The sequence below is a fragment of the Lontra canadensis genome, unplaced genomic scaffold, assembly GCF_010015895.1.
Source record: "Lontra canadensis isolate GAN:19392208 unplaced genomic scaffold, GSC_riverotter_1.0 scaffold2, whole genome shotgun sequence".
In the NCBI taxonomy this organism is placed as follows: Eukaryota; Metazoa; Chordata; class Mammalia; order Carnivora; family Mustelidae; genus Lontra; species Lontra canadensis.
In genome coordinates this window covers 52,100,762-52,117,273 of record NW_022630996.1, presented here as the reverse complement: position 1 = coordinate 52,117,273, position 16,512 = coordinate 52,100,762, and the positions used below count along the sequence as shown (strand labels likewise).

The 16,512-nt window shown below is 35.6% G+C and overlaps 1 protein-coding gene across 5 annotated transcripts in view; it reads right to left on the bottom strand.

Moving 5' to 3' along the window:
- DGKB (diacylglycerol kinase beta) overlaps positions 1–16,512 on the bottom strand; it is a 681,931-nt gene that overhangs the window by 492,835 nt on the left and 172,584 nt on the right. For all 5 annotated transcript variants that reach the window (XM_032873966.1, XM_032873990.1, XM_032873985.1 and 2 more), the window contains 2 exons: positions 13,683–13,823; positions 2,439–2,488 (listed from right to left, as the gene is read on the bottom strand). In XM_032873966.1, coding sequence (XP_032729857.1) covers positions 2,439–2,488; positions 13,683–13,823 — 191 coding nt within the window. The remainder of the gene's footprint in view (positions 1–2,438; positions 2,489–13,682; positions 13,824–16,512) is intronic.

Below are 16,512 nucleotides of genomic sequence, written 5' to 3'. Positions count from 1 at the left end.
AATAAAGCATTTGCTCATACCTATTGAATAAAGCATTTGCTCATTCTCTATCTCCAGAAAAGATTATACATATTTTGTAAATGCTAGTAATTTAAAATATAGTCACTGACATAATTAAATGTGGTGCCTTAATGGTATAATAATTTAAAATATAAGAAATATAAAAGGATAAGGTTTGAAAACATATTAGTTAGAGATTATTCTACTCAAATCTCCGATCTAATGTATGTAGCTGATATCCATACAGCAAAGAAGGGAATATGGTAAAAGAGGTTGTAGTTTGGGGGACAATGGACCCATCTGAGAAACTGATGAAAGCTCCATTCCTCTCTCGAGAAAAAACATAATCATGAAAATGTTGTCTAGGTAACACAGGTTGCCCCAGGAAAACATACAAATATAAATGTGTTTCCTTAGTACAGTTAAGAAAATTTTTAAACCAAAATACCTTGGAATTATAGGTTAGAATTGTGTGTCTGTCTTTGCCTATTTATGCCTTGATGATTTGGAGTGAAAGTCCCTGGACATGTTTTTAGGAATGGAAACTCTTCTTATATAGGCATTTGACACTAGTCATTTAAGATTCAGGTTTCTCATCTGTAAAATCAGTATTCTACTCTTACCTAGTGCATAGAGTTGCTGCAAAGAATAAGCATGCTATGATATGAAATACATTTATGCTTCCTGGCATACTGCATAAGATCAATAAATATTCACTAGCATTATTACACATAGTGGTCATTTTCAAAATTTCAATTTTCCTCTGGTTGGCCTCTAATATGTGACGTGCTACACCTTTAATTTCCAAGATTAATGACATCAGAATATACAATTTCAACCTGATAGTGAAGGAAATATAATGGGTGGTAAGGTGCCTGGAGAAATACACAGAAATAAAATTCAGGCCTTTAATTATAAAATAGACTAGTTTAATCATAAATCAGTTTATTTATTCCCAACTCATTGTTTAATATTATATGTATAGTTATAAATATTGCAATAGACTATATGTTAACAACAATAACGCAAAATGGCCAGAGACCAAAAAAAGCATTTGACTGAATTTTCAAATCAGCTGCCAACCCATGGCTAAAAGCCTAGTAAAGAAACATCCTTTTAATTTAATTAAAAAGAAACATTAAACAAAATAAAATTTCATTTAAATATAATTTGCATTAGTATAGTCAGAAGTGCTACAATAAGCATATGGAAATATCTAGAAAAGTCTAAACTCTTCGCTGTGAAATGCCACCAGAAAATGAGCAAATGTATCATGTAGCTTAATATTCCTAAATGGATAAGCACTTAAAAATGATAGCATTTGAAAAATTGGAGAGACTTAAACATAAGGAATCCCACAATCACAGCATCAATTTACATTGGTGGTCATTTCCTAAAGGAGGAATTAAATATTTTTATCTCTCTATGGAGACGCTGATGTGCCATTATCCTACTCAACGTTACATAAAAATGTATCCAACTTCATTGATTTGCTTGTAGAATTCACTTTGAGTTCTGCCACAGGGAGAAGTATCAGATGAAGAGAGAAACTCCCTCATTATTAGAAGTAATGTTCATTTTAATCAATTTAAAAATATCAAAATATTTGTTATTTAAGGTACCTGTATACTTCAAGATCTCCATAGCCTGACACTTGTTATGTTTTAAGATTCTTCTATTTCCTTTACAGAAGAGTCAATATATGAAAAATGTGTCACTAACAAATATAAAATGCATTATTGGATGGATTTATATTTGAAGCACTGATTTGTGCAGTAAAACTAAGAATCTAATCACTCCTTTGAAAACTATCAATGATTTGTGTATATTACAAATACAGTAAGCATTAAACATTCCTTTTAGTTAAATCATTCAGAGATGGTATTATTCTCCTATTGCTTTTTATGACTAAAATGATAAAGAGTACAAGTTACAATTTAAATTAAAAAGGAAAGTTGGTTAAAGCAATTTATAAATATATGTATTTTAATAGTATATATATGACTAAAAGAATTTTAAAACATGGAAAAAAATGATAAAATGATTAAATTAACTTTATAATTCCTTTCAATTCTACTGGAATTCTTGTTATTTTTCTTAGTGTCAAACCTCAGATTTTTTTTTTCTTTCTAGATCAATGGTCTCAACTTTCTCATGTATTATTCAAACAACATTGGGGTCTTTTTTATCTTTCCATGTATAAAAAGTCACTTTTTTTCTAGTAAAATTATTCAATAGAACAATTGTAATCTTAACAGTTTTATTTATTTTTTTTTCAGATCACTCTCTTTCAAAAAGTAGGATGATCAAAATGCTGTGTGAGTGCACAGAAATTATATTAAGTGTGTCTTCTGTGGTAATAGCTATAAATTTATTCATTGCATTTTCAGAACAGACTACTTTGAAATTTTCACAGAAAATTTAAAGAAAAAAATTACCGAGCTGTCCAGGAAGCCATTCCCATCTGTGTCATAGAGGCGAAACATAACTAGAAATAAAAGAGGTTTTAAAAAAAAATTAGAGGCAAGTAAGATCAATGTTAGTAAAAGACATATTCTTTAAAATTTCCTGTCAAAAGCAAATATTCAATCCTCTCCTACTCAAAAACACTGATTTGTAAGATCATTTCTCAAGTTAATTTGAGAATGAATGAGTCAATTAATAAAAATACTAAATATCAGATATATAAGGTCAAACAATTTTTGTTATATATCTAGAAAACACTGAAAGTTACCATTTTTGCTCAGTTTTTACATTTTAAGATCATTAAATGAAAACTCAAAAATAAAAGAAGAGAAGGAATGTTAGATCTTCGGAGTTGGGATATTAAAGGACAGTGTGAATAAGAAAAAACAAAACGGATTCAGAGGTCTGGAAACCAAATTTGGAATCTGCGATCCACTAGCACATGAGCAAAGTCCAACACTGTTCTCTTATCTGTCAAATGAGATAACCACCCTGTCATAAGACACACTCGTGAAAATTAAATGATACACACAAATGCATATCAAAAGCTGTAGGTCACTACACAAATTAAGCCATCATTTTGATTGGTGTCTAAGCAGCATGGAAAATAAGGGAATTTTTCTGATGCAGGACAACAAGACACAAAATGCATTATTATTATCACAGTTATAATGGTGTATTTGTTGCAATCTGAGATGTACTTTCAGAGGATAACCACTCTTTGAATTAAACAAGGAAAAGGAAAGTCCTGTCTCTGCAATAGTGAGCACAGGAAAGCAGGAGGACAGTGGGCCTCTCTAGCCTAAGGATTCCCTCATAAATTCACACACCACCAGGAGACTAGAGAAGGGGCTGCAGGTGCCATTTTGAGATAAACAGAGAAGAATGGCACAGCTGTTAAAACAGAGTAGTGGAAGTGAGAGTATTTGTTGGGTTTGCATAATTTCTGGGAGAATCTTGATGGCTGGGGTCTACAATATTAAATAAAGACATTGGTAAAAAGGAGACATAATTGTGCAATGAATGACCTTGATCATGTATCTGTTAACTAATTACTATTTTTGTACTTGAAAATAATTATTACATTTCACCAACCTAAAATATGATTATTTATTTATAAGATGCTATAACCAGTCTGCATACAACTAATAGGAAAAAATGCTTACAATCTAATCATCATGTTCTATTTATTGTAAAATGCAAAAAGACTTTCAAGATGTGAAACATGTAAGAGGAAAATGTGTATCCATTGAATTAAGGAACATAATGTTATGCTGGCTAAGGACCTAAATATCTTTATTTGCAAACCATAATGATTACTGTCTCTCATACACTCAATAAATGACAAATATTCAGAAAGAAAAATCCTACCAGAACCTGGATCCTAAGCAAGACTTTTCAAGAAGATTTCAAGATATTCTAGTTAAGCAGAAAATAGTAAAAATCACTTCGTAAGTGACAAGAATTCACACACCACTCAAAGAATAGATTCAGTACCACGACCAAGGCAAGTATTTACAGAAGCCTGGCTGTATTTGAGAATGAGGAGCACCAGTGACTCTGAATCCTCCCTGGAATAAATAATTGCCTGACCATTTTTAGATGGATATATGGAAACCCTATACCTCTTGGTAAAATTTGTTGGAAACACGGGCTCGAAAACATACACACAAGTGGACTCTGTGCGGGGGAACCTGCCATTCATTTTTGGCAGCGTCTGAAACTTCTTCCTATGCTCCTACAGCTACACTTAACAAAACACAGTAACAGATGAAACCCCAGATACCCTGTCTTTACTAGCCTGACTTGAAGGTAGAGTTTGCACATGACCCAGACTCCATCAATCAGAAGAAAAACCCAACTGATCCATCACCAATCTTGGTGACCCAAGAGAAAAGGGGCTACCCAATTCATTCTGGTGATGGGAGCTGTAGCAGCAGCAGTGGTTGGAGAGAGAGAAACCAGACTCCTGGATGTGTCAGGGGTATTGACAACAAAGGGTGCTCTGCTTGTGCACAGAGAGAAAGCAATGGGATTTTCCCCAGTTGAATTTAGCACTTAATTTCATCACTGATCCTAGAGAACTATCATCCAAATCTGGGTCTCTATCTCTCCTAATGATTCTGTGTGTTTCTCAATATCATTTAAAAAACAATAACCTGGGGGCACCTGGGTGGCTCAGTCAGTTGAGTTCCGACTCTTGATTTTGGCTCAGGTCATGATCTCAAGATTATGAGATAGAGCCCCAGATCAAACTCCACGCTGAGAACCAAGACTGCTTAAGATAATCTCCCTCTCCCCCTTCTTCACCTCCCCTTCTAATAAAATAAAATAAAATAAAATAAAATAAAATAAAATAAAATAAAAACCAATAACCAGCTTTTATTTAAAAAAATTAAAATTAAAACTATGGATGCCTGGGTGGCTCGGTTGCCTGGGCGACTGACTTTGGCTCAGGTCATGATCCTGGAGTCCTGGGATAGAGTCCCACATCAGGCTCTCTACTCACCAGGGAGTCTGCTTCTCCCACTGACCTCTCTCCTCTCATGCTTTCTCTCTCCCATTCTCTCTCTCTCAAATAAATAAATAAGATATTTTTAAAAAATATTTTAAAAAAAGAAATTAAAACTAACCTAGGTTTTTGTCTCTCCCAGTGATACTGTGCACTCAACATTGGCACTTACTTCACATCAAACATAAAGATGAGGTCAAAATAAATTTTAAGTTTAAACTAAACTTTATTTTTATAAAACATGAAACTTTAATTTTAACATTAAAGTAAACTATAAAGCTTCTAGAAGAAGATATAGGAGGATATCTTCATAAACGTAAGGTAAGTCAACATGAACCACCAATGATTAAAAAAAAAAAAAAGGTAAGTTAAAGTTCATCAGGGTTAGAACTTCTGCTCATAAAAAAAAAAAAAGTTAAATAAAGAAATAAGTGAAAGGGGAAAAAAAAGAAAGAGAAAGAAAAGAATAAGAAAAAAATGTAAGCCAACCACAGACTTGAGAACCTTTCAGAACACACATATCTGACAAAGGGCTTATTTCTTGAACATATGAACAAGCCCTGTAACTCAGTAATAAAATTACAAACAACCCAATAATAAAAAGGCAAAAAAATCGAACATATAATTAAAAAATGGAAGATACTAGAAATGGCCAATCATTATAAAGTGCTCAACATCACACAGAGACCACCATATATCTTTAGAAAAAGAGTCTGGAATTCAAAATTGTTTTGTTTTTGTTTTTGTTTTTGTTTTCCTCTAAAGAAAAACAGCTCAGTCTCCTCAAACTGCTTAGCTTCTCAGCCTTAGTTGTTTAAGAACTTGCCATTTAAAAGTAGTGGCAAAAGCCAGGCTCCCCTCTCCCAGAAAATTGACCCACAAATCCAATATGCCTTGACAATTCCCTGAAGCTTTCAGACAGTTTAAAAAAATACTATATACGCATTTTCTAGTTGTTCCCAGTAGGGATGTTGGTCTGAAAACACATTGCTCATTCTTGTCTGAAGTAGAAGTCCTGACATCCTTTAAATGATTTCTAAACACATTAATAGGGATTAATGGTTGTCTATGAATTCTGTCTAATTCATCAAAGAAAAACTGGGAGAAATTTAAGTTCTACTCAGAATAGCAGTAAGAAAAATTGCATACACATATTGAGCACTAACTTTAAGGTACTCTAAATTTGACCAAGTTGAATCGAGAACAGAAGTTTCCTTTTGTCCTGAATAAAAGAGAGAAATTCTAGGATTTTGATTTTCAGAGCCGTGTCTATTTTCCTAATTTAAAATCACAGTGGGGTTCATGCAAAATAGGAAGTTTTGAACACACCTCCCTACCTTAGCTTTGTAGTGAACAGCCACTAGAGTAACAACATGGTATGCGATAGGCATAAATCAACAAGCACAAAGAAAATCTGTGAGGTGGGCACCTGGGTGGCTCAGTGGGATAAGCCTCTACTTTCGGCTCAGGTCGTGATCTTGGAGTCCTGGGATTGAGCCCCATGTCAGGCTCTCTGCTTGTCAGGGAGCCTGTTTCCCTCTCTCTCTCCTCTGCCTGCCTCTTTGCCTACTTGTGATCTCTGTCTGTCAAATAAATAAATAAAATCTTAAAAAAAAGGAAAAAAAGGAAAATCTGAGATGAAAAAAGAATGAGCAAATTTAAGAAGCTGGGAAACACAGGCTGACTGACTTAGAAACCAAAGAAATATAAATGTACCTGGTAGTGAAGAAGCAAAGATTTGCACAAAAAAAAGTGATGAGATGGAAAATGAAGTGACAATCTTCACAGAAAGAAGTTAGACCCTCAAATGCCACCTTTCACACTCTACCCGACGGTATGCCAGCTTCCTACCCCAGTGGAAGACTGGATGTTGGGGCTCTATAGCACTCAAACCAAGGGGATGCTGAGCTCAGGATGGTAGGGGTACTATCCCCCAAACAAGGTATTTATGTGAAAGTCTCAGTAGTGAATGTTGAAAGGATAAGTCCTCTTCCTTAACTCAGTGAGTCACACTTAAACCTCACCCATATACCCACCTGCCCATCACACCAAGGAGTCCTTCCAAAACAAGTACTTTGGGGGAAAATAACAACAACAACAACAAACAGCAACAAAGCAGGGAGGCAGAATAAAACCTTGTAAGAGGAAATCTGCAATCCATACAACAAGAGGAGCATATAAGAATCAGGCTGAGAACAAAATGAAGCCTCTGTGAAGTTAAAAGCAGGATGGAAGTAGTAAAACAAAAACTTATCACAGATGTAGAAGGTCCCAGATGTCAAAAACAAAACAAAGCAAACAAACAAAGAAACAAAAATAGGAGAAAAGTAAGAAAAGAAAGAAAAAGTAATTTAGATTTCTGTCTTGGGAGTATCCATATCCAAAAATAATGGTTCTAGGAAGACAGAGCAAGAGTAAAGAAGAAAGTAACAGACAATGAAAAGATTAAAGAACGAATGAAGGGCACAGAGTTCCAAACCAGAATTTATAGTGGAGGATTTAGAAAGTGATTGGTTATGTAGATACAGAGAAACTAATGAAATAAAGAAAAAAGGCAGATGTTAGCACCATGGCGGGGGGGGGGGGGGGGGATGTCTTGGTAAGCCTATGGCAATCTTTCCCTTTTAAAACTACATTGGAATGATACTGATAATATTAATTAATTAATTATACTAGCTTCAAATAGTATTTTAAGATTATTTCTTCTTAGAATTTAAAAGTAAAGTTAAGCTCCAAGGTCAAGTGAAACATCGAACAAATAGTTCTTATTCTTAAAATAACATAATAAGGGTATAGATTTTTAGGTGCAAAAATATTTTAAGCCCAATATTAAAATTACTCTGTCAACATGATAGCTTCCAAATGTGACTACCTTTTTCAAAGTTACAAGTTAGTTTAACCCACTTTTTTTCTATTTTTATGTTCATGTAATTTCCCTTTATATAGAAACAATTATGCTCCCACACATGAATTTGGTTAAAAGATCAGGGCAAAGGCATATTATGCAATATAAGGTTCATTCTTTATATCTAGAATTTTTTCCCTTCCAAAAGATTTGCAAGTTTTTAATCTGTTTTCTCCTTGAACATTCTACTAAATACACTCCAGTGTTTTTATACTTGGCATACCATATTATTCATAATAAAAATATTAATATGGAATTTGTTATTAAGCATTAGAAAATTTATTTTTAAAGGCATATAAGCTGGAATCTTTTAATTCATAATTTTTTACTGTTTTATATATTTTAAGACCCACTTAAGCTTTTGGGGCAGAGGTGAAAAAAAATTAGCTGCTTGGGAGTTTGTGACATCTAATGCAATGAAGCAATATTTTCTCCTTTTTTCCTTCAGAGAAACGACAATAAAGATAAGGAAAGGAAACTTTTCAAAATAAAAAGAGCACTTTAACAGTAAGGCAGAAATCATGGGTATAAGTCACAGCCAGATAAACTAGTGCTATAATTAATAATCAGTATCTCTGGGCTTCAGTTTTTTTCATTGACACTATAGGAAAGTTGACTAACCTGATACTTGGGATTTCTTCAATGTTAAATCCAATGGTTCTACGATTAATACTATACATACCAGTGACTTTAATGTACAGATTAGTCTTCATTATCTGTGGGTCAGTTATCTATTTTCTGGTTATTTTCCAACCGATTTCTCTTCAGTCATTTTCATTAAATGCAAGCTAACAAAAGTTATTTTAGTTAAGTCATGAACAATTCATAAACACCAATCCAAATTGGTGTACATATCTTGAAGTCACAGTACAGGAGCGCCTGGATGGCTCAGTTGGTTAAGCGTCTGCCTTCAGCTCAGGTCACGATACCAGGATCCTGAGACCCAACCCGGGGTCTGACTTCCTGCTCAGCAGAGAGTTTGCTTCTCCCTCTCCCTCTGCACCTCCCCGACTCGTTTTCTCTCTTTCTCTCTCCTTCTCTCAAAAAATAAATAAATAAATACATAAAATATTTTTTAAGAGTTGCAGTAAAAATGAATTTAGTATTATTTCATCCTTTAAATAATTCACATTATTTTTCTCTTCTCAAGCATCCGCTGACTTCAGTACAATTCCATTTCAGTATCATTTACTTAGCATCTGTCTCTTAAAATACACACACACACATAGCAGCTGATAGGGTGGGAAGTTAGACACAGCACAAGGGTACACAGGAAGGAGTAAAATGTATTCAATTAGAAGGTGGCAAGAGGAATCACGGCCTGAGCTGGACCTCAAGCGTGCACTGCACTGGACCTGACATATGCCGAGAAAGAACCCTCCCAGCAAATGCAAAGGTGCAAAGATAGAAAGGTTCGGGGTTTGTGTCTGATGATCGAAACGTAGATCCATGTGACGGGGACACTGTTCGTGCACGTGTGTGCAGCTCAAAGGTAAATGCAAGATTGACAAAGTGGGTGGGGATCAAACTGAAGAGTCCAATCAGTTTATAGTTGCTAAGTAAGGGCTTCAGGTTATGTATTATTCAACAGGGAACTGTCAAAGGGACACATTCACCCTAAGTCATAAGAAGAGGAGGAAAGAAAATGTCTAGGAGTTGACAGGTTCTAGGTAACATGAAAGGAAGTTACAAGAATTCACACCTAATGAGCGAGATGATGATTAAATAGGTAGGTGTTGGAACAATGAAGCATCTGGATTAACTTTTAGCTGAAGAAATTGACGACCAGCAAAACCCTGAAGGCATGCTAGGCCAGCTCAGGTTTTGAGTGGAGTTATAACCCGAAGAATGATCTTTTTAATTTTACTAACTCTTTGCCACCTCAGTATACAAGCAGAGAAATTGGGTGCCTGAAACTAAGTGTCAAAGAATGACTGGCATCATGGATTATGGGGTCAGTCTATAGTTGAAGGGATGAGGGTCCAATGAGCGAAAGGCAACAGGCAAATTGAGGAGGAAGGGAAATGGTTAAGAGACGAGAATACTCAACTTATATTTCACAGAACAAACATTTATGTGAACTAGTAGATGTGAAGGAATTTACGTGAGCAGATATTGGGTCATCTAATTTTCATAGCAAATGTATGAGATAAATATTACTATGATCCCAATTTTACAGCTGGAGAAACTGAGGCCTGAAGGGTTGGGTTTTTTGTTTTGTTTTGTTTTTTGTAATGTGCCCTAGTCACTCATAAGTGTCAAAGCTAGGCCGCATTCAATTAGTGAAACCAAGAATCTAGGCTCTTAAATACTGTGCTTTGCTATATTTGAAAGTAGGAAGGGGGGAAGTTAAGTGACCATAGTCTGTGGTCAAAGTAAAATACGAGAGCTTAAAATTTTAGAGTAAGAACAGCCTTTGGAATATATAAGGCATGGGGTATTGCTGCAGAAGTGGGTGACCGAAATAAAATGGGGGTGAGGTCACAAAACTGGAGAAAGGCAAGGAAACTAAAAGAGGAAGATACTGAAAGGATCTCCACAAAGTCCTGTAGCAGGCTTGGGTGGAGAGGACAGATCAGCCTTGGTACAGCGTTCTCACCCATGAATCTGGGTGAGATAACCACAAGGAGAGAGGACAATGGAATCCCCCACGACCTCAACACATATACACAAAACCCCCATGCACACGCTCGCACGTGCACACATACTCTGCAAGGGTCCATGGCAGCAGGTGAATAAACACCATGTACCTGATCGGGCCTCGGTATGAGCAAAGTTCTCAGTGAGAAAATACGATCGCAGCAAGTAAAGTAAAGGGAAGATATGACATACAATTGGCGCAAAGTTCAAGAGCTCCTGTTTGTTTCCTTTCAATGAAAAAACGATCTTTATTCTAAACATTGGGTAAATGCCTGGCAGAAAAGACAGGTGGGAAGATGAGAGGTGACAGCAAGTGACAAATAGATTTATAAAACATCATTTTGGGGGAAAAAGTACTTCTTTTATAAACATTTACAACAATGCCATTATTTTATCTAATAACCCAGAGAACCTACCAAAAACTGTTGCCATTCTACAATTCCGAGAAACAATCCTCCTTTCAGAGAAACTGCATGTGTGTGTTTTCATGGACCAGAGGGACCACATAAACCAGGGCTCCTCAAAATGTGGTCCCCGGAACGGCAACATCAGCATCCCCTGGACACCTCTTATACATGAACATTCTGAGGCCCCCTCCAGGCCAGCTGAATTGCCTACCCTGCATCTGGGCCCAGAATAAACTGTGTTCATAAGCCCTGCAGGTGATGTTACATGTGATAAAATCTAAGAAATTCTGGCCTAAGCCAGTGTGCATGTCTTCCTTTCTGTTCAACTACCTAGAAATTAAGATCCGAATTCAGCATTCACCACCCAAAGTTAATTGTATTGGGCATTCACTCCTATTTATTTCTGTGCTAATTTTAATTTTTTTTCCATTTTTTTCTCTCCTGTAGTTTATATTATGTTTAATAAGTTCCAGACTTATTTTGGAAATAAGTTTGTATTAAATTAACCACAAACATTTGATTTCTTTCAAAATAAATTTCAAGTTTAAAAAATTTAAAAATCTGTAACTATAGAAGAATACATGAAGTGTTTGATGGCAGAAGAGGAACAATGTCTAGTCCACGGACAGGAGAGTGAGTGACAGGAATGGATTCTGAATTAACCGATGTAGGGAAGGGCCGGACACCGGCATTTAAGAAATAGACCAAAACAAGGTCCCGATAATCAAGGACCAGGTTAAGTTCCTCCACATTGGAGGATAGTAGAGATGAGAACTAGAGTGGAGCAGGGTCAGAGGCACACCTTCATGCGTTCTGAAGCTGGCATTCATCTACTTTGAAGAGTCTGGTGAAAACCCTGTGACGGTGTCAGGCCTCAACAAGTTTACCCATGACAAGAGTCTAAAGCAACAGTTAAGGAAAATGGCCAACATGCCTGGATCTGATGCAGGTTTGGAAAGGAGCTGGAAAGGGTGCCTGGATGGCTCAGAAGTTAAGCATCTGCCTTTGGCTCAGGTCATGATCCCAGAGTTCTGGAATCAAGCCCCACATCGGGCTCACTGCTCAGCAGGAAGCCTGCTTCCCCCTCTCGCATTCCCCCTGCTTGTGTTCCTGCTCTCGCTGTCTGTCTGTCTGTCTCTCTCTGTGTGTGTGTGTGTGTCAAATAAATAAATAAGTTAAAAAAAAAAAAAGAGCTGGAAAATTCAAAGACAGCAGAGAGGAAAGGGGGTTGAAAACCATAAAGGAAGGAGGTCAGTAGCATGTCAGGTTTGATCTGATTCATTAAGTATTTTTAAGTGATATGTGGGTTACCATTCTGCCTACAGTTGTGGACAAAAACTGATGATTCATAAACTCACACTGAAAACTTAAAACTATGCCTCTTAGGAATTCTACCTTAAAATTAAAATGCTTCCAGTCAACACAAAAATAATTAAAGTGTGACACAAAGAGCATGTTGAACAGGAATGACAGTGCCTCCATTCTATTTCAGACCTGGAAAAAGGTCTGTGCCTTTGTATGTTGAAAATCTTCCCAAACACGGACCTGATAACACCTGAGCAAACTTTCTCCTTGGCTGTTGCTTCAGTAGAAATTCCCTGAACATTAATATTTATTTTGGAATAAGAGAGATTTCTGTATGTCCTTAGGAATACAAATAAATCTTGAAATGCAAATATTCAACATTTAGGAATAATAAATATGTATTTTAAAAATGATGTTAATATGGTTTATTTGTAACTTACACAGGTGTGACTTAAATAATCACACTACGGTAAATTCATTATTAGTAAGAAAATATTATCAACGTGCTACTATTAGATTAACTACATGCTTTCAAATCATAATTCTGAAACATCACAGTGTTCTAGATCTACTTGAAAATATCAAACTTAGGATTTATATCTTCACTATCATTTCAGTAGCAAGAATTTTTAATTCATTTTAATACCACCCAATATAATCAAGTTAATCAGACTCCTGAATAAGCCACCAGCTCTACGTTTAGCAGGGGCTTTGGAGACAGACTAGATTATTAAATGCTGGCTTAGAGTATTTGAAAAATATTTTCCTGCATTGCAATGAGTATAATTTGCCACCAGAGGGAGCTCAGACACTATAGTTTAATTAAAGACAGCAATTCACTTCCTTTCAACTAGATAGAAATTCTCTATTGGAAATATCTGCTCTATAGTAGAAAAAAGCAACAGAGCTATTGTTTACTTATAATACATTAAACTTGCAAGCTTGACATGTGAGAAATCATTTATCCCTGGGAAAGAAAGTATCAGTGCTGAAGTTTTCAAGGAAAATGGCCAATACTCACCTTGTCTGTGTACAGTGAACCCCACTGTTGACTAAGGGCAAGATCTCCTCACATACTAGAAATAAAGGTTTTTTCCAAAACAACTCAAATGACACTTTCCAATATCATCATGTTACCAAACTAAGGGACAGTCAAGAAAGCCATTTGACAGACCAATACGCTCAAGAAATACTCCGTAATAAATGGAACTTGATGTAAACCTGAAATTGACAGATTAGTAAAATCCTTTGTTTGATTCCCAATTGAAGGAATTTTTATTGATTAACCAAAGTTACTTCATTTAAAGAAAATTTAGACAACCATAGTAGATCCAATTTTAAACTCATTTTGATAGTAATGAGTTTAAAATTGGATCTACTAAAATTGGAAGATAGTCCCTTCCCTAACCCCTGCCGTGATAAGTAAACTAAACAAAGAAACACATACACTCGAGTTTATCCTCCGGTCTTCCTCGTTCAAGGAGAGACAGATAACAGACAATGTCCTTCAGATGGATTACTTCTGGGGAACACGTATTTGCAGGAGAAGTACGGGGAGGGGTGATGGCACCTTTATTCATTCTCAGACCTGGAAAAAAAAAATTGCCTTTATATTCTTAAAAATATCCATACAGTGCTTTCAAAGAAAAAGACACCTAAGAAAATAGATTAACACATAGACCATGTAGAGAACTATATTTTTTAGGTAAAAAAATAGCCAAATTCCCTGGAACTCTAGGATAGCAGAGCCAGATATATTCTATGATTACTGTAAATAATTCTGTTTTTTTGGTATTCAGGAACATGGAGACTGCTCCATCTGCCTATAAGAGCAAGCATCTTGGGGTCAGAATCCTCTTGGCCAGGGTGAGCTGGTAGACAGATGTAAACACAGGAAAAACCACTTTTCTCTTCCACCTTTCTCTGCTTTAGGGAGTGACAATGATAAATCAGCTAAAAAAGATATTAAAATTGGCCTTTAAAGAAACACTGAAGAAGAGACTTGAGTCTGTCAAGTATGATTTATATGTTGACAATCAGGAATCATTCATTCAGAAAAACAGGTATTTATTTCAAATATTTGTGGGCACCATGAATAAAACATCCTTTTTCCCATCAAGAAATCTGCCCATGAATAAGAAAGGGAACATAAACAATAATCCATTTAAACATGGCAGACATTTAATTAGAGAGGTAAGGACATATGACCATACTTTAGTTTTAATATTATAACTTTATTTCTGAAATAACTTTATTTCTTTATTTTAATAACTTTATTTCTGAAACCCATTCACTATGCTTATTCTAAGACAATGGTAGAGGACTCGAATGTCTGCAAGAGATGATGACCGCAGATTGTCTAGCTGATAATGACTGAACTGAAACTCTTCTACAATAAATGGTGAATTCCATCTAACACAGATGGCTGTGAAACCAGATCATGTGTGCCTCACAAGACCTAAAGGCAAACCCCAATTATTCTTTAAGGTTATTTGGCAAACAAGAGACGCTTGGGTGAAATGGGTAACGGGTTGAATGGCTACTAGATTCCTAATCAACCAGGAGTTACTAGAATGGAGGGAATAATCCCAACCAAACACAGTTCTGCAAGCCTATCAGTGCAAAGAAAGCCTCTACCTCACCACATCTCGAACTCTTGTGTATTTCCTTGGTTGAATAACTTTGATGGAACAGCTGGCATCTCCTCCAGCCGTCTCAAGATACCCAGCATGTCATTTAATGGATTATGAAATAACTTTCCTCATTCGCAGTGTTACTCGTAATAAAAGGTACATTTATTGGGTGTCAAATATGTGGCAAGAACCGTGCTGGCTTTAACATGGCTTTAACATGGATCGTCTCACTTAATTTCCACATTAACTCCTTGAGGTAGATCACAATATTCCCATTTTACAGGCTTCGAGTTCCACAGCTGGCAAAACCACCCTCTTTATTCTATACTAAAGGATGACAGACTTTTTGTTCAAGGCCAACAGTAAGAAAAAGTAAGAAAAACAATTTACATGTGAATCCAGTTTTTTATTCTCCTTCCCTTTCTTACCCTCCCCTTTCTGCCTCTCAACATTAGTAGGTTTCGTAACTGCTTCCAGCTTTCTTTTCTGTGTTAACATATTCTCCTTTCTTCTATTTCATTCTTAAAATTCTGTCAAAGACCCTCTAAATTGAATTCACCACCCACCAAGGCATCACAGTTCACATTTTGAAGAACACTGCTTCACATCTTACAGTTTTGTGTTTTTACCCAAGTCGTACTTATTTCAAATACAGCTCTATGCTTCACGTTAATTCTAATTCTGTTTATAGCTATTAAAAAGGAGATATAATTACAAATCGATTTTTCTTAACAAAAGGGTTACTGCATGTCTAATACAAACTAATAGAGTTATTTTTTAAAATAAAAGAAGGCAGAGAATTGAAGGCAATCCTAAATTTTCAAAAAATATATACATACCTGACTAATTCTATCTAACTAAAGCACAAAAACTGAAGTTTGGCCAGCTGCAGGAATAAGCAGTTCCAACTTATGATAAAAGACATTTTGGCACTGACCTTTGACATGACCATAACTTCCTAACTTGGAAAACACAGCACTTGAGTTATGATGGATAAACTATGACCTAACCCATCCCGCCTGATGAGCTCATCCTCTCTTCTCTGCTTCCCTCCCTCTTCTGGTACTGAAATGATTTAATCAGCTGGATTTAACTCTTATACAAAACTTCAGAACAAAACAAGAAAAAGGGAAAAGAACATGTTATGACATCCATTTGAAAGAATGCCAACCCCATTATATATTTTCACTGATTTAGAACACCTCATGATCACTTGTTTGTATGAAGCTAAAATGCATGGTATTTCTTTATCAGCTTTCATAATAGCAAATATAAACAATTTGGAGCGTGTAAAGACCACATAATTTTCCATTTGCCTTTCCTGTAAGTAATACACATATTGAACAGAAGCATACAAATATAATTTATATTTAGCCCCACCTTTCTGAAAAAGCGTATTATTAGACTAAAATGATTTTTGGCAAAATGAGTAAATATTTTTCATTTTCTGTCCATGACATGTTGTAAACTGAAAGCTGTATCATAGTCATGTAACAGTTGTATACTTAAAAAAACTTAGTGTTTTTTTTTGTTTGTTTGTTTGTTTTTAAATTATGGGCTTCTATGGCAACACACATTGAAAAACAAACCAACTCTTCCTGAAACCCATACAAAGTTTTTGTTTCGGCTCCTTTGTGAGTGATA